The sequence below is a fragment of the Eurypyga helias genome, unplaced genomic scaffold, assembly GCF_000690775.1.
Source record: "Eurypyga helias isolate BGI_N326 unplaced genomic scaffold, ASM69077v1 scaffold3694, whole genome shotgun sequence".
In the NCBI taxonomy this organism is placed as follows: Eukaryota; Metazoa; Chordata; class Aves; order Eurypygiformes; family Eurypygidae; genus Eurypyga; species Eurypyga helias.
This window is the reverse complement of record NW_010245485.1, coordinates 114,202-141,608: the sequence shown is the minus strand read 5'-3', so window position 1 is coordinate 141,608 and position 27,407 is coordinate 114,202. Positions and strand designations below refer to the sequence as shown.

Below are 27,407 nucleotides of genomic sequence, written 5' to 3'. Positions count from 1 at the left end.
AGTTTGGGCAGCAAAACACTAATCATAATGATTTTCTGGGATAGGTATAAGATGGTATTTTATTGCTTATGCTAAAGATTAATGAAGAGTATGCATAGACAGGTCAGCATTCAACTCACTAGCAGCTAAATATTTTGGGGTGCAGTTATTTCTGTAACACGAACAGCCAGTGGGCATGAAGGACTTAATAACTTACACTGAATTCTTGCAGCAGGCTTCAAAATTATAGTAAGACATGTAACAATAAAGCAGACAGTGAAAAAATACTCTGCAGAACCCGACTAGAAACACCCAGGTGCTGAAAGTATCTTACAAAACTGAGCCCAGTAAAAGGAGTGCCTGCCTATACACCAAATTATGACAAGTCCTCATAAATGCAAGACCATAATCTTCTTTTTAAGTTATGGCTATCATGTAATGAATTCCAAATTACATACTTTACAGTTCAGCTAAAAAATATCAAGGCAAAGGGAAGTTACTTTGTCCATTCTGCAATTTAGCAGTTCTTCTATACTCATTAAACAGTAATTAGCATACTAGCAATTTGTCAGTTTCTAAAACATGAATTAAGGATGTAAAAATCTTCTGGATTGTATAAACTAATAACATATATACAGCATAGTAACCATACACGTAATGGAAATCAATTACATGGCAGACAGATTTACCTTTTAAGCATGTATTCGTGGTTAGCATTTTCATGGTAATTTGAACTGTTTGCACTAGATATTAATCACTTTACTGCCTGAATATTAAATAATGGCTTAAAAGCATAATTTCAGAATGCTGGCAGGTAAAGTATTATGTAAAAATCATGCTTGCATGTCTGCAAACAGAGGTATGTGTGAGCTTTCTGAAGAACTTCTCCAGGCTAATAGTCATAAAGCATAGGAAACTCGGGCCAAAATGTGAGAGAAGGAAACACAAAGGTGTAATGTAACTCATACTTCATAAACAAATACAACTTTTTACATTTGTACAGAGAAAGATCGGGACTAAGTTGGATTTTTACAGAAGCAAGCCTCACAAGAGTTTATATATTGAAGAACGTAATTTTTGGCACATAGATAATATCTGGGACTATGTGTTCAGAAGTAAAAAAAAAAAAAAAACCCAAACCAAGACACACTGCGTAGGAACTTCACATTTAGCTTCTTGGCATCAGCACCTGCTGTCTAGTGGGTCAAGACAAAATACTGTGCCTTCAAGAGTTAATCCCATTTTGAACCCCTCCTGCAATGAAACAAGACATAGTTAAGGAAAAGGAAAGTGATTTTTGGAGGATTAAGCTCTCTTTCTAAAAAATTCTAAATTTGAGCTTATCTTTAGGCAGATAAACCATAAGGATACTTCAGGGTGAATTCACAGACATTTACTTCATTTGGTCAGCCGATTTTTAATACATCTTAGTGGTTAACTTATGAAAGGATGTCTCTCATACAACAGAAGAAACATAGTACATACATAAAATGAAGAAAATATTATACAATTAAAATATTGAATATTGATATACATAAAATATTAACAGAAAAACTTGACTTGCACCATGTTGTTCGTGAGTGAAATTCAACATGATTTATAAGCAGGAAAGATTACGGCTATATGAGCAAAGAGTTTATTATATTTACACTTTAAAGACGGGTAAGTCACGGACATTGTTACTAATCGCAGGTGTCTCCTACATTCAGTAATCCCTCGTCTTAGAAGACAGTTCAACCAAACGTGTAGCACTCAACCACATCTCAGAGGTTTGTTCTGAACTGCTGCCTGCGCAAAGAAATGCATTTCCAAGGCACCTAACTCAGGGAAATGAAATACTGTGGTCCTCAGAGCAAAATTCCTGGGTTTACTCACATTAGTTTTAGTAGTAGAGACAGAAAAAGGTTCTAAGACAGATGCTACCACCCCCTCTACTGAAAGGAAATTCATTTTACAAATACCCGCGTTTGGTTTACGAAGCGTACTTAGCTTGCACCAGTTCTAAAACAAGAACAGCAGGGAAAGTGCTCATTTTCACTGCTCTTTCTGTTTTATAAGAAGCTCAGTAATTGTGCCTTGACTTTCAAGAGAAACATCACCTTTGAGTCAAGAAACTTTCAGGCTGTTAGGTGAAAGTACTCTAAAGCTTTAAGCAACTGGAAACAAAGGCTCTGAATAGAAATGCCATAAGAACCCGAATACAGTTGCAGTTGTCACAATGTTCAGTTCAGGGTTGTCTTAACATACAGTTCACTTAGAGAATGGTGACTGTATGCTAGGAAATCAGTAATACGAGCTTTCATGAAACAAACATCTTGTAAACAACACAAATCTTTTCGTAAAGCAGCCTGTATTGGGATTTGGCGTAAGCTCAGACTTTTCTCAATGCACAGCACTACCTCAAGAGCATACCTTTTGCTTTCAAAAGATAAATCCCAAGTCAAACCAGCTTAATTTCAAACAAGTTTAAACCACAGGCTAGGATTTTAAAAGCATATGAACATTTAAAAACCCTACCAGCTACTGCCATCGCTAGAGTACTGCTGAGAAACAGAATAAACTCGCTGGCAATAGTTACTAAGTGATCTGGGATCTTACCAACTAAAATCTGAACTTTCCTAAAGGCAGATCCATACTGTGAGATGATGAACCAGGCAGCAGTTCTGTGGTGTAAGCCTTCTCCAGCTGCGCTACCCAGTTTGCCCTGCCTGGGTGACATGCTGCTCCCCGGGCTCAGTGGTGTGTTTGACCTCTCCCTCCCCGTATTTTTCAAAGGGCTGACAGGAAGCACATTCAAAGCAACAGGTATTTCAAGCAAACAGTATCTGAAGTTCCAAGTCAAATACACCCTGTTATAAACAGACATTGTTCATTTACCCAAAGGACAGCATTAACTGATGTAACTGCAGTCAAAGGAGGACTGCTTACAGAGAGTAAGCCCTACAGTCAGAGAATTAGCCCTACAGTCAGAGAATTAGCCCTACAGTCTAGCCTGTTAAAGTGCGAACCCCGCAGTCAAAATGCTCAACTTTTGGAGCCCAGTTTGTGAGGCTCTAAAAGGGATAGTTTGTGCTACAACGTCAGGATGCTTGATACAACTGCAGTAGTAGAACAGCTACTGGTTTAAAAGGACAACCAGCTTCATTCTTAGCAATCCAGAGAGCCGTGTCACCTACCACGCGTCCCATGTCCTGCGTGTTCTTTCTTCTATGCATTTAACCACTGTTTGCTGGCGTCTTCCGTAGCTGCAACTTTTCCAATGCCCTTTTTCTGGCTAGCTAGAGGAAATCACACTGTGCGTTTTGACAGCACACCCATCTCACTGCTCTGATGTTGATCAGGTGGTGGTTTTTTAATTTTTGTTCTATTCCATACAAACTCATACTTTGTCACTTAGTACTGAGCTTGTGTTTGCTCGCTATGACTTGACTTTGAACTATGTCTACTTTCTTGAAGAACAGTGGCCTCTTGGACCTTCCTGCGGCACCTTCACTCCGGACCACTTTCCCACCCTTTAGTCCTCCTCCTCTTTCAGGCTGTGCTATTTTGCATTTAAAGCAATCACATTTGCACATACTTGCAGTGTGGTCAATGTTAATCTAGTAAGAGATGTATCTACTATACATAACATCATTATTTTAAAAGCCTTTTAACTTTATTACCATAATGAACTATTGCCTGTTCCAAAGCATACAGCGATGTGATTGCCAGGTGCTGTTATCAGCTGCACACCTGAGAACCAGCTTCTTACCAGCAGGACTGATAAAGAAGTGAAACCTACTCCTGCAGTGCCAGGAACTGCAGCGATAACACCTGCAGACTTAAAAATGGCTCACACACACTGCTGTCTGTTACAGGAGCATGAAATTTCTACGTTCACATCTTAAATTACCAGAATCCACTATCATCAATTGTCAGATCCTAGAGTTACTAGTAGGCTCAACCTTCCATGCCAACCACAGGGTCAAAAAAGCCCAGCAATGCAAAGGGATCAGCACAATGCAGAGCCATCTGGGCATTTTTCAGATTTTAAAAGAATGTAAAATCTGGATTTTTTTGTCATGAATACTTAAGTAGACCACAAACCAATTAAAATTGTATTTTCTCGACCTCACGCAGCAGACTCCTTGGCGGAGTGATTGAAATAAAATTTCCAAAGATCGGGGAAGCACAGACTTAAGATCTCCTACAACCATCAACATTCCTAAACCCTCAAGTTTTGGAAAACAACTCCAAGTTGTTTAATAATTTTTGCTTTGGCAAACAGACAATATAATTAAAAAAAATTCAAATCAGCGGTAGTCAACCGAGCCATGGGAAGTGTGCTGCTTTTGGCTGGGATGGAGTTAATTTTCCTCACAGCAGCTGGTATGGGGCTGTGTTTTGGATTTGTGCTGGGAACAGTGTGCTAGCACAGGGATGTTTTTGTTTCTGCTGAGCAGTGCTGACACAGAGTCAAGGCCTTTTCTGCCTCTCAACCCACCTGCAAGCAGCTATGTGGTGCTCAGCTGCCATCTGGGTTTAAACCACAACACAAAGCAAAGCTCTAAGAAAAGATTCTTCAGGTAGTTTCAACTGTGATTAATGCATATATCAGAATAAATATCCTGTCTGTAGTTCTCACACTTCGAGATCTATGTCCACTCTAAGGCATACAGTTTATGTACACACCTGAACTGCATACCTCTCTAGTCTTATGGCTCCTCCTTGAACCTGCTGTGTGATTATTATAGTATCCATCACACAGCATATGCTAACTTTCGACTCGCCATTCCAAAACCCAGCGTTCACAGCTGTAATAATAATGAAGTCAGATGGAATGACTGAGAGGTTGATAAATTATGATTTGTCTTTATCTTTTTTCTAATAAACCCAATTAATGCATTAGGCAGAATATTTTTTTCTTTTGAAATAACACATATGTATGTCAGCACTTGATACACATTACATACTACATATATTAAAAATGCTACGTACATTAAAAATTCATCATTAATTTGAATACACAGCATTAAGTATTTTGCCTTGTGAAATTCATATATTTCAGCTTCTAATAACGTGATCTTAGCATAACACACTGCCTGTTCATTAAAAAACATGTCCTATGCCTTTGTGTACTTCAAAGGTTCAGGAAACAATAACTTCTCATGTGGTCAGAGAATCTCTCAAATCTGAATTTCAGGGAATGCAGGAAAAGGCCATCCCCTGGTACTGGACAGGGGTGGGAACAGGAAGGGCTGTGAAGTGTTGCATCTATAGTGTGCCTCGCTTTTCTGTTCATACCCCCATGAAGACAGGGCCAAGTAACTTTTTTACTTTCAAGGTGATTTAACACAAGGATTGAACATCTTAGTTACCCAGAAAAATACTGGTATTGTACTAAAGCATATGATTAGTCTCTTAAGGAAAGGAGAGGAGCAAAGCTTGTTTTCACTAGAAAAAGTAACCTGAAAACAACCCCTCTTCCAAATTCCCCCTTTTTTGTGTCTGTGATAATAAAAGGTGAGCTATTCTGCTTAAAACCAGTACACAGTAACAGACAAAGAACTTTAATTTTATCAGAAGATAAATTTGCCAAAGTCAACCTCATGGCTCTGAGGGTAACTCACTTATCACTTCACAGTGACTTCACTCAATGAGCTTAAGTCAGCACAAACCCAATGAACCAATGATAAATTTACACGTCTCTGAGAAGATAATTTAGAGGGCTGAGCAGAACTTATTTCAGGTGGAAAGAGGACAAGCCTACTGAGAGATTCCAGCCATGCATGGAGAATGGCTTGCAGCTCCTGGAAGCTTTATGATATTAACTACCTTGAGATTTTAATAAGTTACTGCAGCTGTTGCTGGTATGATTCATGATCCAGAGAAACTTCCCCTCACTGCAAGATTTCTGGGAAAATAGATTCATTTTATTAATGTCTGGTTACAGTCAAAATAAAGAGGATGAAAATATGTTTCAGCATAAGGGTGGGGGGAAGCAGGAGGTTGGACAGTCATCAGAGAGAGGCTTGAGCTGTAAAACTCATCTCGGCACATGTTCGAGTTTTGAGCTCTCCAAAAAGATCAACTGAGATTGGACTGAGCAATGGAACAGAAAGAGCCTAAGTGTGAAAACTGGATTCTCACTGAAGTGTAAACATAAAAATGTTCCCCCAGAGGTCAGGGAACTTTATCTGATCTCGTGAAGTTCACAATATCGGATGCAAAGGAAAGCACCCACTACTTGACGTTATTCTCCAGCGCCTCCTTTGCTGTGCTTCCCTCTTCCACTCTGCTTGCACATCACCTTCCACCACACACATATGCCGAGGCAGCTTTTCTGCAGACTGGGGCACGTTTGCTGAGGCATCTGACACAGCTCTACAGCAGAAACTGGATGAGAGAGTCACTGTCACTGCCTGGCACCGTGGCAGCTTGCTTGCTGCTCGGAGTGTGGGATAAACTGAATTTAATGCCCTCACAGAATAAGTTCGTGTCGTGACCGTTAGGTGTGTTCGCAAACAACTTACCTTGGTATATGTAATGGAATACATACACATGGAAACTCGGGCTGTACTTCCATAATGTGAGTATAACAGATCCATTCATTTCGTATTCCGGAGGAGAAAAGAAGCCTACATTTTCCTTTCCTGTTTCTTCATGTTAGATTTGCCAGAGCCCATTATGTGTTCTGTGGTTTTACCTTCTGCAGGTCAGTTCTTACAGGCTGTGCAGCTACCAACCGCTGACTTCTAGCACAGCTATCTTCTCCTCATTGCAAGTTCTTAAATAATTATTTCCAATTAAAACCACATTTATAAATGTGATTGTATTAACACAAAAATCTGTGTACCAAAGGTTTTGCTGAAATCACTTCACTAATGACAATCCAATGATGAAAACTGGAGATTTCACTAGTACACAAGGACAGCAAACAGCAATGAAAATGAAGGATTCGTATTAGTAGCTGATAAGGCAGACTAAAGAAAACCAAGATTAGCTGTCCTTACTTTAAAAATTGTGAGCCCTTAAAATGGCTCTGACTTACAGAGTTGTATATATGAAATATAAACCTTACAAGTTTTTGTATTTTATATATATGTAGACACAAATGCATAAAAATAAAACCACCAGACATGAACACATGCACACTTCAATGGCAAATGCTTTAAATACCATTATTAAAATATGATATACCAACCATCGCTGACGCTAGGCACCCAGGAAAGCAAAAGAAAATAAAAGAGATATTAGGAAAAACATGTTTCCATTTGCATTGTGCACCAACCCCCCAGTAAAATAACTGTATTCAGCTTTTGTTTTGGGCAAAGTCAGAGTATGTATCTTTTCGTAACCTGTCAGCCTTACACTTGTTCTCAGTTGGATTGTACATGAACAGGTTTTGTGCCTATGTAAAGGCCCACAGGTTAATTTCCAGTGAAAGTGTCAGAGCATGCCAAGACTGGTATGCCGGACGCGTTTATAAAGCAGATTCAAAACCTGGAAAGAATAAAATACGTATGTGCAGGGGGGAACACCTGAGCAATGCAACATTCTGTGCAATAGGACATGGTAATGCCCTAACACTGGGGGTTTGTCACTGGTTGGTTGTCTGCTTTTCTAGGTCAGGAGAGCACAATGACATGAGTTCTTCATTTCATGCCTTCAAAGGCCTGTGATGAACATTTCTACTGTTCCATGCATTGAGGTTTCGTGAGTGGATAACACTTTGTAGCCTTATATGCTAGTAATATACAATTTTGCCAAAATATTACCTGCAATGAGAACTCTCAAAGTGTGACATTTAGCTACAGTCACAGGATTCTTCCTAGTATCCACAGATAACACAGTACACGTTTTCCTAAAATGGGCTATACGCAATGGAAACACTGGTACGTATCAGCGTGAGGTGCTAAAAAGACCGGTGGGCTTTTTTGTGCTAAAGGGCTTGGTAATAACATTACAGCATTTACAGAACACGAGCATTTAGCTGCTGCCTGAAATGCTATGGGCCAGAGTACAGGCGAGCAAGAATTTAAATTCACAGTGAGTGGAGTTTGCCAGTGGCCCCACCCTAAACTGACATGGAAAATGAAATTTCACAATGAACAGGAATTCAAAAACTTTACCTAGCTAAATAAAACAGTATTTAAATCTTATTTCAGCCATTTTTAAATGTTTCTGCTGCTCTCCAGGCAGAAGAGAGGAACTGAAGGAGCCCTAGAGCTCTCTTGGATTTTGTAGGCTCCTGAGATACAGGAGGGCTGGAAGCCATGGGAACACTGTCTGCTGAGGAGCCAGGGTCCTAGAAATTCAAGTTCCTAGTATTTTCAGCCTTCCATTTTGCTGGCAGGCTGCTGAAAAAAAACCCAAACAGATAAGCAAGGTGGAAAGGAACTAGAAGTTTGGAAAGTCTGGCTCAAGACAGTGATTTATTCCAAAACTTGAAGGCTTTTTCCTAGAATTGCTTCAAAACTGGGTCAATAACTAAACACATATTGCTGGTTCTTTCAGAACCAACATTTTCTGATAAATCAGTTCAGAATTCTTGAATTGATTATCAATATTTTAATTGTCCCAGAGTGCCATAGTCAGATACAGCTATTTTTAAAGGCAGCAGAAAATTGCCACAGCCTCGTAAGTACATACTTTGCCTGTGCCAACGCTATGGAAAAATGTCACTGAGGGGAAGATGAGGGTGGTTGTGACTGCTGAAGAGTAATAGCTGCTTCAGTGTATCCGCAGGGGTCTCGTCTCAGCTCTCTTTTTTTAGCTCACTCAGTCCCTTCCCAGGCAAGAGTAGCAGTATCCATTTTGATTACATTGCTGATAAACCCCAAATCAGTGCAGGTGTCTGCATTAATGCCACGGGCTAACATTTACAAGGATCTTCAGGCAGACAAATTCAGACTCAAAGACCATGAGATAAACTTACAAAAGCAATAGTCAGAAAGAAATAGGTGGGGTTTTCCCCCCATGTATTTCTGTGTGCAGTCCGGAATACATTTTCAGAAGGCTGTAGATATGTATTTCAAGAACATTCATGCAGCCATAGAAAACTGCGTAACTGATAACCCAACAGTTACCTGCATCTCATCTAGTTTGGACTGAATGTCTGGAGGGAAATCTCCTGCTCCGCAGCTAAAAGGGTCAAAAGGTTCTGCTCCAAAAAGGTCTCTCTCTGGAACAACAGAAAAGTCAGTCACTGAGAGAAAATACACAGGCTGCAACAACAGCTCTTCGAAAAGCACAGCTTACATCTCCTTATAAGCTGAATAATACCACCCCCAGCTGCACAGCTGTTTAACCCTAACTTTGAACATCCAAATCTGAAAGCCAGGTCTTGATTAGTCTCTATTTAGCTTTCATTAACGCTCGTGCCTTCTAGGTGAATTTTAGGGATCCGATGAGAAGTCACAGTTTGAACAGGGCATCTCCTGTTGAAGCGTGCTCCGGAATCGGTGTGCATGGGTGTTTGACACATGAGGAGTGAACAACTGGACATCAGCTGTCAAATTTTGCCTTAACATTATCTCAGAAACATACTCTTGCAAACAATCGAGCCTTCACATCCCCTCTCCGCCACTTCCCACCATCTGGTTAAGGACACCTTTAACCACTACTCTTACTCAGGGAAGGTCAAGCCCACATTTAATAGAGTTCCTCAATGCACAGCTGAGAGTAAGTAAAACGAATTGCCAGGGGTTTGAAATCTCAAATAAGATCTAGTCATGAAAGAATGAACAAAGCATAGGAGCCAGAAAGGTCAGTTACCCTAAAATTCCACTAAAACTGGATCCCTAAGTAGAATGATTGCAAAATTCTGTTAATACCATATAGGTTCTCACTTAACTATAGTATGTTTTCTAGTGGCTGGGGGGAGGGAGGCACATGGTTTGTCTCTTTCTTTTTGGTCTGGACAAGAAGAAACACCTCCAATACATTTTTTTTTCCTCATTAGAACAGTGTAATGCTAGTTCTTCACATCTGACAGCCCAAATATTTTGTGTTTTTTGATTTGTTTTCTCCTTCTCAGTAACAGGACTTTGTAATGTGTCATCTGTACAGAGCTTTTCCATGCCACATTGGGTTCAACTAAAGCAGTAAAAAAATAATTCTGCAGACCAGACTCAACAATATTGATCACAAAACTTACAGAATCAAGTCTTGTCATTGGTGGAGAGAAATGAAAACCACATTCTATCTCCTAACTACACAGCTGTCCAGCAAGAAACGGGATAAGCCTACAGTCTACCTTAAAACAATGTTAGCCAAAGAACATGAGAGTAAAAGGGGCCATCAGTATCATGGAAATGACTAGCCAGTTCTCTGGTTAAGCACAAAGTTTTACCCTTCACATCCAAGATACGGAAGCCAACAACTGACTGCTTGGCACAAGGATCCACGTTACACTGTCACCAGTCAGGTTTTCAGTGCTGAAGCACATGCATATAGAGAAACAGATGTCTTTATTTGGCATCCTGGAGCCAGAAGTTTAGACCTGTACTTTGTCTAGACTCTTCAACACCTATTATGCATGTCAGTCTCCATGGGCTGGGATCTGATCAGTTAGGTGTTACCAGGCTGCACAACAGGCATTTTCAATAATCAGCAGCTACAGCATTCACTGCTATAATAAAGTACAGAAAGAAGAAGGAACTTGATAAATTACTTATTTCAAAAACTGTAGCTAAGAGCTACAAAGTGTCACATGGGACCAGGAGATTGCCCCGATCCGAGCATCTTATTCCAAAAGCCCACTTGAGCCAAAAGAATAAAATCTAGTCTTTTCTGGCAGAGATGGACCACCGGCATGTAAATGAGATTTTCACTAGGATATTCTAATGTAAAAATTAGAATCTACTCATCCTTTGCCTCTTTCACAGCCAGAATGGGACTGCTCCAGTATAACCAGTGTCCTTACGTGCTCTGATGACCCTGTCAAGTAACCTCCAGATGTGCAGCAGTTTTGACTTTCAATCTAACCTCTACTGAGCAGAAAGTGATTATGCTTTATGCTCCTCTTAAGTCTATATGTTCATTATTTGGGTCCATTTTCCTTTTTCACCTTCCCCCCACCCCACCCCAGGTTCTTTTTACCCCTTAAAAGGAGCTGACAGTTTTCTGCGTGGTCAGACAGCTAAATGCAGCCAGTTCCAATGCCAAGCCTTAGCAAACATCCAAGGAATGTATTTAGGAAAAAGCAGTAAAGAACACAACTCTTGCATTTCTCAGTGCTGAAATATGCCTTATCACTGTTTTTGAAAGCAAGTGTTTTTGCACACTTTTATGGATATATCTCATTCGTGCCTTATTATTGGGCTTTTATTAATGACAGCACCTCTGAGCTCATTAGACTGGCAGAAGCTTTAGCTCCTTCAGCGTCACCTGCCTTCAGGTAAAGGATTACTTTGTTTATATTGTTATTCAAAGCAGACTTTAAAATTAACGAGTGTAACTTATTCCAAGTAACAGAGCCTAATACACCCTGTAGAGACCCAAATTCAAAACAGAGGAGTGTTTCTTAGCTGAGTTTCTATGAAAAAAAAAAAAGGCATTTTGGAAACTCACTCTATTATAATTTCCTAGCTGTTTACGTAAACCAGCTGAAGAATTCCATGGTACAACTGCTTTTCTGCAGTTACAATTTGAGTGTTACATGAGATTGCACTGCTGAGAGTCAGGGAGGGATAAAGTTCCACGAAATATCTTTAACAGCATCATTAGTATTTCTCTTCTGAACAGAAGCTGAAGAACATGGGAGAACTGGACAAAGACTAGAATTTAGTCACTGCAGAGTTACACTATTGCATGGGATATCCATCAGCTTATCTGCTCATGTTCACAGGGGGGCTCCTTTTATCGGAGATGAGATAAATCAGTAATTTCTTATTTCCAGAGAGAGTATTTGCATGAAGATTAGCTGTAAGAAGAATATCTTGCCTGGCACACTCCGCAGAATAATCATAGCACAGACAGGCATTTCTTTCTCCAATATACAGCAACCAGTAAGCCTTTGAAAACAATCCTTTCAAACAGCAAACATAATCTGCTTTCCCTTTCCCATTCCTTTCTGGATGGAAATAAATTCACAGCTTGGGAAATCAACCAGCATCAAAACCCCGAAATGCTGATGTTTTACTTCCGCAACTGAAACCACAGAAAGACATGAACAGGCAATAAATTCTTGATTCTGTGACTTATCTGATAATCGGGACAAGAAACGCTTAATACTGCAGAATAGCAACCTGCACTCTGTAATAAACTAGCAATTACTAAACAAAACTACAAATATTTGGCCCTTCTGCTCCATTTTTGCATTCCAATCTTCTTTACCTTAGCCATCACCCAGGCACAAAGTTATGCTGGTGTATACTTCCCCCAGATGTCCTGGAGCAGCTGTGATGACAAAGAAAAATTAATCATGCTGAGGACAAGCACCCAAGAAAATATTGGAATAGGCTGAGGTAGTGAAGTCCAGGAAGCCTTTCCCTTAGCTGCAAGCTGCTCTGTATTTTGGAATTACTAAAGCATAAAAGAAATGGTTCCACCATTATTCTGACAACAGACTCATTTTAAATATCTCTGGAAAGGCAGCATCTCGGAGCAGATTTCTACGTGTGAATAAACCCACAACAAGTGTTATTCTTGGGTGATTTCTCAAACTGGTCAGCTGATGAGTAAGATGAACTCTGGCTCACAAGCTTATTTTGTTGGAGCAGCACACGTGCCATCCCTAGGTAACAGGCAGATGAACATCACTTAGACAAGAGAGTGACCAGGGCTCACACTGGCAAATAGATGGCACACCCTTATCTTTCACCTTGTTTACTACTGAATTTGATAGAGGTGAAAAGTATCAAATTATAAAATCCATTAAAATCACCCCATAATTACATCAGCAGTGATGGAAAAAAATGCTGAAGTGCAGTGGCAAAGAAAGCAGAGCTAGAAACATGGAAATGGGAGACTCCAGCTCGTCTTGCTTGCCACTGACCTCACTTGCACTGGAGAAAGAAATGCCAGCTTGCTCGTACTGGCAGCCATGAGAGCAGGTAAAACAACACATTACTGCACATTATTACAGTAATGAAACGTTACACAGCTTCAGCGAGGTTATTATGGGATCTGAACTTTCTCACTTAAGACTAAATCCTTGTTTGATTAGAAAATACTCCTCTTCTGTTTGAAACTGCATTTTTGAAATATGCCCAAGGGTGTCAATAGCTGACGAATGCAACAGTTCTCAACACGTAAAGTACCATGACGTAGACTGAAAGAGCAGGGATCACAAGCGTAAGGCTACTACGTGTTTCTGTAATGGCTCTCAGAAGCTCGGCACACGGAGGAGCACGGAGAGTTAACAGGCACTGCCACATCTCTGAGCTACATCATCTTAATTTAATGCCAATGAATGAAATACAGAAGAAACAACTACTATTAAACTACTTCAAATTGAATAAGCCAATTATTTCTAGTATTTTCTATATTACAAAAGCTGCATAGGTGGAATTCTCAAGGCCACTCAGCATTGAGCACTGGGTCTCACTAGATTTCTAGAATATTAAGCTATTTAAGAATAGCTAATAATAGCTATTGTTAATAGAATAGTTTTTCATAGAATCATAGAATGGTTTGGGTTGGAAGGGACCTTAAAGACCATCCAGCAACCTGTGCCAGTGCCTCACCACCCTCTCTGGGAAGAATTTCTTCCTGATATCTAATCTAAACCTCCCCATTTTCAATTTGTACCCGTAATTTTAATTCTGTTAAACATGCCTTTTGAGAACCCCACATAAATTCATTTAAATTAAAATCTTCTCTTAAAAAAAGAACATCATTTTTAATTGAATCAATAGCCTTAACATCAACTTTCTCTTTACAGGGTGGCAGTCAGTCTAAGCAACAGGAAAGAAAGGTGTGAAGATAAGGTATGGAGCAGACACTCACTGACTTCAGTGGGCAGCACGTTTGTGAATGCTGTGCACAGCTCTCATTCGGACCTGAAAATTCCACATACGAGCAGCAGTGCCCAAGAGGGGCAGAAACTCTCTCCATGGTTTTACATGGTGGCGGGCAGTAACAGTAATGACCCTTTTCCATACGCAAATAGGCATTAGCGACAGAAAATACCATGATGTGAAAAGTAGTATTAAAAAGTAGTATTCCAAGACAGTCTACATATTGAGGGATTTCTTCAGCTCTCCCTCGTGCATCATCATCACCATACTTACTCCACCTGCTGTCTTCCCCAGAAACGTAGGCTTTAGATGCTACAACTGTGGCTCGACAAGGAAAGAACTATCAGGGAGTACAGACATTTCTTGAATTAAGTACAAAAAAAGATACTGTGAAGGAAAAGCCAAGTTAAAAACCCCAACCAAACACCTGCACACTGTTTATATAAACAAATTTATATACTTGCTCAAACTGCTATAAAGTAACTTGGCAGTAACATCAATGACTTAGGGAGGATGGTATAAAAATGAAACTGCATTATTGAATGTGATTTACAAAAGCTGTATTTGGCTTTTCATGCAAAATGTACGTAAATCTTTAAAACTGCTTTATTAAAAAAATATAATGTAAGCAAAAAATTAGGTCAGTTGTTACAAAACTTACTGATCTCTGTAGATCTACTGGGTACTGGAGGAGGCTGTGTACCATTGCGAGTAGGTGTTGATGACTGAGGGGATATGGGAGAAAAGGGAACCATATCAAAGATGTCAGTGGAGGGTGATTTAGGTGTCACACTGCCTGCCTACAATAAGGACAATAAATATTAGGGCAATATTTCACATGAACGATCACAATACCGAATTCTTCAGCATGCAGATAAGAGCCACATTTTCCAAAAAAGTTAAAAATAACCATCAGCATGCAAAAACCAGCTCCTAACACCAAGCAAATGGCATTTGCAGTTCCGAGTCCAAGACATGCTAAAACTCTGCAACATATAAGCAGCACTGTAATTTTTCCTCTTTCCGTCCATCTGGTACAGCCAGAAATGTATCACAGTTAAACCTGAAAAAGCTGGTGACAAGCAGCTCTCCATTGCAGAGGGATGAATGCAGACACGTTCACAAGACCCATTTAAGGTAATACTGCAACAACAAGATGCTACGCTCCGGAGTACACAGAACAAGGAGCTAAAATTAAAAGATACAAACCCACTATTTCTTTTTTACTAATTCTTCCTTACATGATAACATAATGACAACCTAAAAATCCGTGTGTGATCAAAGCTTCCAATGCATCTTTTAGCAAACATAGACATGCAATACACTGATTACTAATATCCAAAATAGAACTCTCATCTTGAAAATGGAACAGGAGAGGTTTCATTAGTAAGGTCCAGGAATTTGGAAGGGTTCAAAAAAATACTGGATAAGCAAAGAAAGCTCAAACCCCCCAAATTCCTGTTGTTCTAAAGCCATACTTAATGATTAACTAATGGACTGATGGCAGGAGGAATTCAGGACACAAACGAGGCAGAGTCAAATCAAAGTAAACCAAACACAAAAGACAGATGAAGAAATAGATTAAACCTGAGATTGACAAGTCAAAAGCAAAATATATATGCAAAACCAGTTTGCCTGTTCATGTTACTACTTAGACTGAACTACCTCGAATTCCCTCTGGAGGATGCAGTGGCTGCTGAGCAGGAAACAGTCTCGATACAGTGCTTAAAGAGAAAAGTAGTCTCCTAAGTCCTACATTACCTATTTCTTAGGAGTTTTGAATTCATATTTTAAATCTGGATTGGGAGAGATCTAGACCTGTTCAGTATCTCCAAAACCCCAGAACATTTCTACCTAGATATACTGAAGTGCCAAACAAAGAATAAAAAGAATAAATCCACATTTAACATGCTGTGCTGCCTTTTTTTTTTTTAATTTTTTGGTTGCTGCTTTTGTTGTTCTATTGTTAAAGCTAAAAGGAGGGCCAGTATGGGAGTAGTAATGAACAGTAAAGGTGTTGATGTGGATGGGAGAATAGGTTCTTTGAGGAATAGTTTAACCCCATCTGCTACACGTTGGAGTAGGCCGTATGGGCCCACAATGTTTGGCCCTTTTCGGGATTGTATGTAACTTAGGATTTTTCATTCTACTAGTGTGAGAAATGCTACGGCAATTAGGATTGGGATTGCTGCTTTTGTTATTCTATTTAAAAAAAAAAAAAAGTCAAGTTATTCCCTGGCAAGACCAGAGCTGAATAAATGTAATCAAATAACTAACTTTTAAGATTCGTACACATACAGAACTCTTATGGACCTCAACAAGAGTCAGCATTGCAATTTCATAGATCACCTGCTGTGAAAAGATTTTGGGCCATACTGTTTAGACACGGCAGGCTCTTATCAGCACGTTCATGGACCTTGCACTGACCTCCTGGAGCCCCTGTGTATGCTCAGGGAACCAGTACAATTAAAGTACAGGAGATCACTGGGTGTCAGCTGCTCCCACCCCCAGCAGGGCAATGGACATGCTTGACCCAAAGTAAACATACACTGAATCTCATATCCTGTTCTTCATCCATACAAAACTCCCTGACTGTTGAGAGGCTTTGCTGCCCTCAGGAAGGTGGGATGTGGGTTCATGCATAGCCACATGCCATATATTAACCTATGTTTCCCATCAACATGGATAGATAATCATTGGGTGCCTCAGAGACAGTAAATACTAATGTAGATTCTCCTTATTTGCTAAGTGTTTATGGCTACCTAGAAGCTAGATAAATAAACAGTATTTCTGTTTAGTCTTAAATGAGTCTTTTAGGCCAAAAAAGCAAACTCAAACTTTACACTGTCATTTCCTGTCTATGTGCCATTCTGTTGAGGTTACTGGTGATTTTGATAATACTGATGCAGCTAGTTATTTAACGCAGTGATTTCAACAAGTGTCTGCTTTGAATACAGATGAGCACAAGAAGCATTTTCATTGAGTGAACACATGCAGAAAGCCATCATGTTTGCCAAACACAGCCAAATGTTACTTGCAAATGGAAGAAAAGTTGTGAGTATAAGCATATTGCGATGGAAAAGCAGGCAATATGCCCATTTCGTACTCAATAATAATAATTTTCAACCTTCATTTTGCACAGAGTTGTTATAAAGTATGCTACAAGGTATATAATGGCTGATTGCTTTTCTATTAGTCAGGGGGTTGGGGACGGCAGAAAGTCCTTGAAGCTGTAATTGTTCGTTTTGAATAACTTCTTAATATAAAGAAATATAACAACAGATTGATAGGAAACACAGCGGCAATTAATTGACTAATTTTCAAGTGTTGAGAAAAGATGAATTTATGTTTGGGGGATGGGAGAGAAAAAGCTACATAGAAATAAGATTAAATCTCGGCAGATTCTGTATTTTAAAAGTATCCCTAGAAAACCTAAGATCATCTGCTCTGTCCTTTAACTACTGTACAAAATGCACATTTTCAGTACGAGTTAAATACACAACAGAGAACACAGGAAAGCCATAACAACTGAACAGCTTTTGAACAGCAGAGTTACACGAGGTCTTGGGAAGCTGTATTCACTGGTTGGCTTTGGAAGACCATTTTTTGAAGGTGGTGGTATTAACAATCCAGATGGTAGTCTAGAGTCAGGAGAACTCCTAGGAGTAAGCGTAATGGAAGAGATATCTATACAAGGAGGTGAATCCTCATTGTTACACCAGAAAAAAGTAGAGGGTCTTTGAAACATATGCTCATCATTATCACACTTTATGTGCAGCAGCTGAAAAGGAATCACAGAAAGAGAAAACATTCTGAGGAACAGAACGTGGTAACATCAGGAAAGAAGGAAGAAACACATATTTTATATTTCAAGAAAGTTTGTCAGCCACTTGCTGTTCAGTGCTACAGTTACAAGATACAGACAGTGAAAATATTTTAAACCAAATTCTAAAAATTTACCACAGTAAGAGGTAGCCCAGTGTTAAGTGGCGTGAAGATCACTTGCTCCTTGATAATGACACCAAACAAAATGAAGACAGGCATCTTTCCCAAAGTGGGTGTGTCAGATGCACTGACAAGTGTCTAAATCCAACAATGTATCAGCAATATCTCCTATCTGCAATGTAAATTAGCAGGTAAGCACTGATCTGGGGAGCAGAGTTACGCTGGTGGTTAGAGCACAGGTCAGAATTTTCTTTCTCCAAACCAGGAAACACATACTATTTATATTCCACCAATATTTAAAGAAAAGTTAATTATTTAACTAAAATCTTCTTAAGGTACAAGCTCACAGCGCACAGATTTTAATGATTACATTAATACTAGACTTTGCTTCAGTTCCCTTTCTACAGAAATTGAGAACCTAAACATTTATGGTCAGTAACACCCTTCTGCCATCTTTGCTGTGTGGATGAATAACTAGCTGAACTCAGTATTTTCAGTAGGTATCTCAAGAGCTGAGATTCACTGTTGCAAAGCAAAGGAATCCTTGTGTCCCTACAAGAGCAGCACAGGATGCGGGATGGAATAACGTTTTGCTGCCGGGGAAATAAAAATGTTGATGATTGCAAGATTCTCTGGATCTCTTAACAAATCCACAGAACAGCTTTGAACAGAGGCAAATGACTAATACCCACACCAGAATGCAGGTGGTAGGAGTGTCCACCTAAGGTGACAAATGGGTAACTGCAAGGTTCTGGTCCGAATCAGACAGAGAGTATTTGACTACATATTCCAGCAAAACTCATTGTGTATTGAGAGGAAAGCTGAGGGCTGTGTCCACTTTGGAAAAAAAAAAAAGAACCAAAACCCCTTAATTTTCTGCCCAAAGGGGAAACATTTGCAATCCTGAAAGGTTTCAAAACAAATGGATCTTGTCTAGGTGAAATTAGAAACAAAAAGCCTTTAGCACTGATCCTGGAAAGAAAAGGAAAAAGGAAATGTCTTTAAATATTTAAGAAACAGTCTCAACCAATTTTTCTGTTGGGGCCAGGTTATAATTCCTGTCTCAAAACTGGAGGAAAACAGCTTTGGGCAGTTAAAGCAAGGCTCTAGAGAAGGACAGATTCATCTTTAACCTTATCAGAAGGGACTGAACACTTGTGCACATGGTTCCTGGCTGCAGCAAGAGTTTATATGCTGAGGAGGCAGGAATTGGATCTGTGCTGGAGGTACCTTGCCCAAAAAACCCTCCTACTTGCCCAGGCTGAAGCAGTGGTAGGTATGTGCAGCAAAAATTTTGCAGCAAAAAAAGTGTGCTTTCACTCTCTTCATACAAATTACACAACCCATATGAGATGGTTATTTCATTAGAGGTTTGCATAACTCCAGTAGAGCAGGATTTAATCAATGACCTGAATCAATTTTTTCATAGCAGAAAACAAAATATTTCAAATCCTTATAAACTAAGTCTTGGTCACTTCTTTACATATAAATTGGGTTAAGACTGCAGATACCCAGATTCTGTAGCAATGTCATACTTGTGACAACACCAAACACACCACAGAGCACTACCCAAAAGTTGCAATTCAAAACCAATGTTCTTATCACAGTTGCAAAGAACTCCTCTGTTGCCATGCTGGAACTGTGAAAGAGAGGGTTTGGAATGGCAATCGATAAAAAACAAAGGAAAAAATGACAAGAAATCATACCAATATAATTTGGTTATAATTTCAAGAGTATCACTAGACTGCAGTTAGAAGAGTTGCAGCATGTAACTACTACAGAGTAAATACTAACATGTAATCCTTGCTACTCTACATATCTAGGGAAAAAATAGATCTCTTAAGAGTAAAAGCTGGAAGATACTAAATACCAGCAGTTAAATTAAGGAAACAAAATACCTCCATGAAATGCTAAACAGCCGAGGATGAGTAGTTCCCATAAAAATGCGTGTATATCACATGAAGTACATCATGCAGAAACCAGTAAAATGTATACAGGAGGCAAAGCAGCAAAACTATAAGGATGATGAACATATATTAAATAATAAATTAAATGAAAGGTTTCAATCCAAAACCAGAACATGGACTATTTGTACCACTCAAGCCCAGAACATTTAGCAGTCATGTGTCCTATTTATGCAATACGCAATAATCCTAGGGCATTTCACACCATATATAATCAATGGTTTGGGTTGGAAGGGACCTTAAAGACCATCTAGTTCCAACCCCCCTGCCATGGGCAGGGACACCTTCCACTAGACCAGGTTGCTCCAAGCCTCATCCAGCCTGGCCTTGAACACTTCCAGGGATGGGGCATCCACAGCTTCTCTGGGCAACCTGTGCCAGTGCCTCACCACCCTCTCCAGGAAGAACTTAGGGTGAAGCAAAATATGTGGGGCTTCAAATGACAGTGTGGGAATGTGTCTTGTCAATCATGCGTTTTCACTAGCAGTGCTTCCCTTGCACGGCCACAGGGAAGCCCAGCACCAGGCACTGGGACCCGTGCTGCGAGCGCTGTTTGCATCTTGCAGCCCACGTCCCAGGGAGACCCGCAAGGCTGAGGGAGGCTTCCTGCTTACAGCCCTTCCTGTTCAAGCAGCCCACGGACAGGGCAGGTAGAGCCACACAGCGTATTCGACAACGGAAATCAAGAAGGGGAAGGCCATAAAGTGCAGGACCACACAGAAGACTTAAAATGTAGAAAGTATCACCAGATTCAGAAAATGCGGGAGGAGAAGGGAACAGACCTTTACTTTAAAGAATAGAACCTAAAAAGCATATAACTTCTGAAAATGAATACTCTTACACCAAATTGTAAAGGAAGCAAATACAGTAAAAATATATAAAATTACCATTTTATATGGCAAATGTATTTTGTCTGAGCTTCCCACTGTTTATCACTAAACATGCAGTTTTGGTCAGGTTGATGCATTACTTGCCAGTTTAGGCCCCATTTCACCAACACAAGAAAACAACAACAGACCATTCTCCATAAAATGAACACAGTAGTTCAGCGGTCTCCACCACGATCAGCTGTCATGTGGCTGTCAAAGGATTCCGGTTTAACTCACTGTACTTCTCGTGATGCTGAAGATGCACTGTGTGGCTGCAGCATACTAGAGAACGTAACGCGACTGAGATTTTGTTCATCAAAACCATTTCAAACGTGTTTGCTTTCGCTGGGTATCTCAGGACACGGATTGCAATCTCTGTGTCACATACGGCCATAGGACCATCTAAGTGTGTTAATGACTTAGATGTTTTCTTCCTCAGAACATTTAAGTTGGTAATACACAGAACAGCCATCGTGCATAACTGGAACCGTGTGTGACCTTGAATTGGAAATTATTGTCATTTATTACAAAACCACTAACTGCAACCTACCTGACATTTGGGACTACTAAGGATATAACAATTGACTCATTCATAAAATACTGCATAAGCATTAGCAGTTTCGTTAATGAACTGCTACATCTTTGGTTCATTTAGTACTTTTTCAGTAATATGACATCTGACTTAGGCAAATTAAAATTTATTTTTTTATCACAAACACAACAGAATTTTAAGCCCTCATGAAGAAGTGCTCGCTGCCTGAATAGAGAGTATTATAAAATTGAAAAAGCAGAAGATAGCTGAAGCAAACACACGTGCATTTCCCCACTTGACAGCCTTAATGGAAACATGAATCAAGCGATATGCCTAGCCACGTTCCCCAACTGCTTCCTGAAATGTGCACACTGTTGCAATGTCTGTCTTGGGGTTTTCTCATGAGCATGCTAAAGCATTTTAATGAGTTTAATAGGTGCAGGTGGCCTATGCTTCTGAGTCACAATTAAAGAGCTTTAAAAAAAGGTCTAATCAATCAGTATCTTTAATATCCCATTTAAAAATAGAGCCCTTTTGTAACACTGTCATGATAAGAACGCTTACTACTACTCTGACAATCCTCATGGGGAGTGGAAGAACACCACTGCTTTCGTGGCTTTCTCCCAATACCTTTTCCTGCTGCCTTTCAGTGCTGCTTCTCTCATATTTCAGCGTTCTCTCTTTTAAGGTCTTCTCCTGAATATTCCTGTTTTCTTGTCTCTAACTTCAGTGTCATGCAGCTGTCACAACCTCCCTCTCAGCCTTAAGCACGTTGCTCGAACAGACAACCTTAGAGGCATGCCTGAGAAACTTCAGCCAAGTCCAAGCCACATTCAAAGTCTCATCTCATCAGAGGTTCCTTAGTGACCTATGGCGGTTCACTGTTCAGTCTGCTATAAAAACGGAGGGTGCTAAGTGTTGGTAACTGCTAACCCACAGGAAGGCTGTGTACAGCCATCCCAGGCTGCTCTAAGCAACACGAACAGTAGACAAAAATGTACCTACAAAGCAAAAAATGACAAGCAAAATAGCTCTCCCAGGGACGCACTGATCTCCGGAGGTTGGATTTACACATAGGAGCAGCATCCAAAGTCTGACTGTGATACAGACTTGAGCAGTGTCATCGTAAGCAAACAACAAAATGAAAATCAGATTGTCCTCATATAATCAGGACCAAATGCAGAAGAGAGCAGTGATTAATGTATTGCCAAACCGCTAACACAGATAAAAAGTAAACAGCACAGATATAAAAGTAATGGAAACTTCAGCTGTACACGCAAGGGAGCGAGAGACAAAGGACACATCCCATGCCAACATTTCCCATGGCACATGTAAGCGCAGCTAGAAGGGCAAGCTACTCTAAGGAAACTCCTAGTTTGGTCTAGTATGTCCTTGACAGATCCGTTCAGGAAATGGGGAAAAAAGTGACAGTGTCTCTTGTGAAACACTTCTGCAGTGGCAAACACTGGTATTTCAGGGGCTAACTTTAAAGTCTTAGCAAGACTAGGCTACTTAAAAACATCAACCCACAAGTAGAAAAAATGATCGCTAAGCAGTTTTCTGAATGGGCTGAACAAACAAAAATATTTACAATACTCTGAGAGGAAAAGTGTGCAAAAAGATTGATAATTTGATGTTTAACTTCCACAATACATTTTATGCAAAAGTACCTGATTATACAATGCAGTTGTCTCTTTTTTTTAATTTCCAACTATGATCTCAGTGCTGCTGATGGCTTCTCTAATAGGTTCTTTTCCCCATAGTATACGAACTGTTAAAAAAAGCACCTAAATACGACTGATGTTGATTTGGCCATTTGTCTATATTTAGAACAGCAGCAGAAAAATGTTCACATTGATACTAATAACCAAGCAATAAGATAATGCTGACAGCAACGTGTTCCTCAAAGCAGAAATCAACTGCTGTCAGTGCTTTGCAGCCGATTACCCATCGCAGAGACGTAAAAGGTAGGTAACTACCTTATTCATGCATGCAGTCTGTACCCATTTCAGTCTGACAGTATTCTTTTAAAATAACTCCTCAAATTAACCTTTCTATGGCCTGAAAAAAAATTGGAACACAAGCAAGAAAAATCAGGAAAGCAGTTCTAGACAGATTTCCCTTTTTATTTCCTAAACAAGCCTGTAACTTGTAGTGCTTAGGAAGGGGAGTGAGCAAAGTCACTTCTAATTTGGTATTATTTTCAATTTTCATGTGTGAGTGGATTTTTTAAGTAGAGCAATTGAGGGCTCACAATAAACACCCACATACTCCAATTTATTATTGCTGCCTAAAAAAGAATGTTATTAAAACAATTAGTAATGGATGTTTTAACTAGAAAAATACACTCTCACGTTTGAAGTTATCAATCATCTGAAATAGGTTTAGTTCTGTGCTTAAAATGCAGCTTCAGCTTACAATCCACTGCTTACATTTTCTTCTCTGAGTTAGACCGCTGACAGACTTTGGATAAGTCACTGTGTGTGATACTCTTTGGACACATTCTGATGGCAGAGAACAGCAAATTAAGATGTCTCAGAACGATGTTTTGCAAATACACTGTTCTACATTATTACCCAAAAGTTCAATATGTGAGTCCATGACCAACTCCTTTTAGGGAAGTAAAAGTGTCAGTGAGGTCACATACTGCTGTCCAGCCTGGGACATCTATTTTGTTCTTGAGCATCACACATAGGAAGTAACATCTGTGACAAATTACTGACAAAATATTTTGAGATCATTTTGGAAGCAAAGATCTGAATTTTATATCTTGATAGTATGTAATTTGATATTAAGTATGAATTCCAGCAAATGGCTTTATGTAGGTTCTCATATTTAGTTAGCAATATTAGATGTGTTTTAAATGACCACAGGAAGTTAGAAAAGTATACTTTAAATGACAGTCTGGATGTTTCTCCTTAGAACTGAATGAGAAGACTATTTTTTTTTTTTAATGTGAAATGAACCAAGTATTTAATGCTCTATTTATTGTTCTATTTAACAATATTAGATGTGTTTTAAATGACCACAGGAAGTTAGAAAAGTATACTTTAAATGACAGTCTGAATGTTTCTCCTTAGAACTGAATGAGGAGACGACTTTTTTTTTTTTTTAATGTGAAATTAACCAAGTGTGTAACGCTCTATTTAATGCTCTACACATATTAAGTTATCCACCCACAGTTTAAAGAAGCTCTCATATTCTATTGTCTTTTTGATACTGAAGTGAGAACAGGAGGTGCAGTTTGGTCCTGGTTCATCGGAAAATGGTCTGGACTCAGAGGACTTGAGCTTTAGCTTCACCCTCAGGTAAAGCAGAAACAGATTTTCTTTTTCTTCTGAATAACTATCGTGTGAAGGGTCAGTGAAATAATGCAAAAAGAATCGAACTTTGAATTTCTCAAGTATTTCCTACCTACTTCATACCATTAAAAATTAATGTGAATGCTAATGTGTCTAGAATAATTAGACACCAAAATCGATCAGCTTGAGAAGGAAGAAGCAGGAGTAAAGAAATGATAGACTGGCACTGCATACAAATGGTACCATGGCTTCTCAGTTACTGAAAGTGGGAAAGACTTTCTGCCCTAGATGAGGATTTTAGCAAATAAAGCACGACAGTGCTGTCGCTTGGTGTCTGTAACAGCACCGCTTCACAGTACTGGTGCAGTAAGCACTTAATGGCTGAAGTCATCCCTCACAGGGAAGCAAAATCCATGCCCAGTGCCTGCCTGAAATTATGTCTGCTCAGACGCCAGAGCTTGCGGTTCCCCTTCCACAGGGGTGGGGATTGAAGGAGAAGATGATGTAGCACACAACGTGATTTCAATGTCTGCATTTCTCATGTTCTGTGAGCTGTCATGACAGGCCCTTGCAGTACCTTCTGCTTCTTTAAGTATACACTTGTTGAATCAAGTTGCTAGTGTTGCCTTCTGAAGGGCTAAATCTAAAGTGCTGGCTACCAAGTGTGTCTGTGACCGTGCATTAATCACTAGAGGAAGAGCACAGTCAACACCTGTAAGACAGCAAAGCCATTTCAGCACATCTGGCAAACCCTGAGACAGCACAAGCAGTGTGCAAACAACCAAATACAAACAGGAAAGCAGAAGATAAGAAAATCCAAGGCACTATTTGAAGCATAAACAGAAGCAACTTTATAACCATCTGTGGCTGGCTTGTGAAAATGAACATGTCTTTACAAGTGACCGAGATGGCAGTTAATGGCACACGTTTTTGATCATATTAGTATCAAGTGTAGGGGCTTAAACTTGCCATTGATCGTTAAACGATCCCTCCCTAGGCCTCAGCACACAGTGTCACAGCAAACTGGACTGGAATCTAAGGAGTTATAGCTGTATCAAATTAACTAAATATAAAAAAAATCTACTTAGTACGTCTTAAAAAGCTTCAGAAAGTTCTAGTACGGCACTGGCATCTCTTTGGAATTCAGTAAAATGGATATGAGAGCTGTGAAAAAACCTAAATGTTATAGTTTTATAAATCTGCTTTGAATTGTGTTGTGTAGACAGCATGTAACGTGAAGAATACCTGCAGGGAAGCAAGTTTTCCCCCATTTAACCAGAAGTACTTAGGAAGTGACTCAGGTGAGGTATAACACATACTCACTGTACCAACAGTAATTAACAATAAAACACCCTGTACAGAGAAGATACAAATGGCTGCCAAATTTACAATTTTAGCCCTTAAGTCATTAATAAGGACTTAGGCACCACTGTCTTAAAAGACAAAATAAACATAAAGGAGCGCTATAAATGCTGCAGGAAATACTTTGGTCATTGTTTATAATTTTAATTCTTTTGCTAAATGCAATTACCAAGTTCTTCATTAATTTAAGAGAAAGAGAAATGCATCTATCACAAGAGACTTAAAAGCCTGTTTAGTTGAATTCAAAGATACATTCTGTTATTATATTCATAAGTAAAATCAAACTAGCTGCCATCATAATTCAGGAAATTAATCAAAATTAAGGAAAATAAACTAAGGAATTTACCACAATGACTGTAAATCTAGCATTAACAATGGTTACCTTTCACTGAATGCTTTGTAAGTGAGAAGACATCCATAATTTACAGTTTTCACTGTGGGGGTACGCAGTATTTATAACTTCTAAGATTGTGCTACATGTACATTAAGAAATTTTATTTATTGTCACAGTTACCTAATGCAGTACAGACAGAACATGCTGTAAGAAGAGAGGAGTCATTAGGATCAGTCTGCAAGGCAATGGGCATTGTCAGAGGTCCTGCCTAGATACAACTGTCAGTCATTTAAAAATAGCTTTGACACGGGCATCTACAGCAACTGCAGAAAACGCTAGAAATTCCCAACCATGAGGGACCCACACTTGCTCCTTTTTACCTACCCACTCAGTGTTAGCTCCTGAGACCTAATGACTCCTTCGAGACAGGCAAGGTTTTTAAAAAGTCACTTAGAAAATGCCAGTTGTAAGTGACAATATGCTCGTGACAAAGTTCCCAGAAAAATCCACAGCAGCATTTTTGAACCAGATCGTTTAAGTGCCGAATAGAGTTCTTCATCATTAGGTGGAACACTTAGGTGTCTGCTAGGAGTATTTACTGTCCTTAGGCAGCAACAAATAGCTAGGACAAGGGGCTGAAAGAACCACAGTTTGAGAGACTGCAATTTACACTTTTGTAGCCTTGGCACAATCTTACTGTCGCTTCAGTACTGCATTTCAGCAGCTGTGACCCGATCACTGTGTGTTCATCGTAATCACTGCAAACAGCACCGATGCTAATGATCATGGCACAATGATTATAAGCTTAGAGTAACTTCAGACGTGAGAGCTGCGTTCATGTACTCACCGGAGATGCATGTACTTGTGTTATTCTTAACTGGTTTTCCAGATCTTGAACTTTATTTTTCAGCTCTGTGTTTTCAGTTTCTAATTCTTGAATCTACAAAGCAAGTGGTTATTGCAGCAGCTACTGGGATATTCAGTTCAACAACAGCGTCCACTGAGCGTAAGGATCTGAGATCCGGTGATTTAGAAGCCACCGTTAACTAGTTATCTGATTACAAAAAATAATTAAACTTCAATTTCTGTATCTTCCATATTTCAACCTTGCTTTTCTCTAATGAGCTGGCAAGATGGCAACACATAAAACACTGTTTCACAATTATCAGGTGTTTTT

At 39.5% G+C, this 27,407-nt stretch overlaps 1 protein-coding gene across 2 annotated transcripts in view; it reads right to left on the bottom strand.

Moving 5' to 3' along the window:
• Positions 1–1,161: 1,161 nt before the first annotated feature.
• Positions 1,162–27,407, bottom strand: part of GULP1 (GULP, engulfment adaptor PTB domain containing 1) — a 76,838-nt gene continuing 50,592 nt past the window's right edge. The window contains exons 6-9 of one of the 2 annotated variants that reach the window (XM_010150077.1): positions 27,078–27,170; positions 14,584–14,722; positions 9,048–9,142; positions 1,162–1,233 (exon numbers count right to left, since the gene is read on the bottom strand). In XM_010150077.1, coding sequence (XP_010148379.1) covers positions 1,162–1,233; positions 9,048–9,142; positions 14,584–14,722; positions 27,078–27,170 — 399 coding nt within the window. Of the gene's footprint in view, positions 1,234–9,047; positions 9,143–14,583; positions 14,723–17,176; positions 17,704–27,077; positions 27,171–27,407 lie in introns of those variants that run through there. The other variant, XM_010150076.1, reaches the window with a different exon arrangement.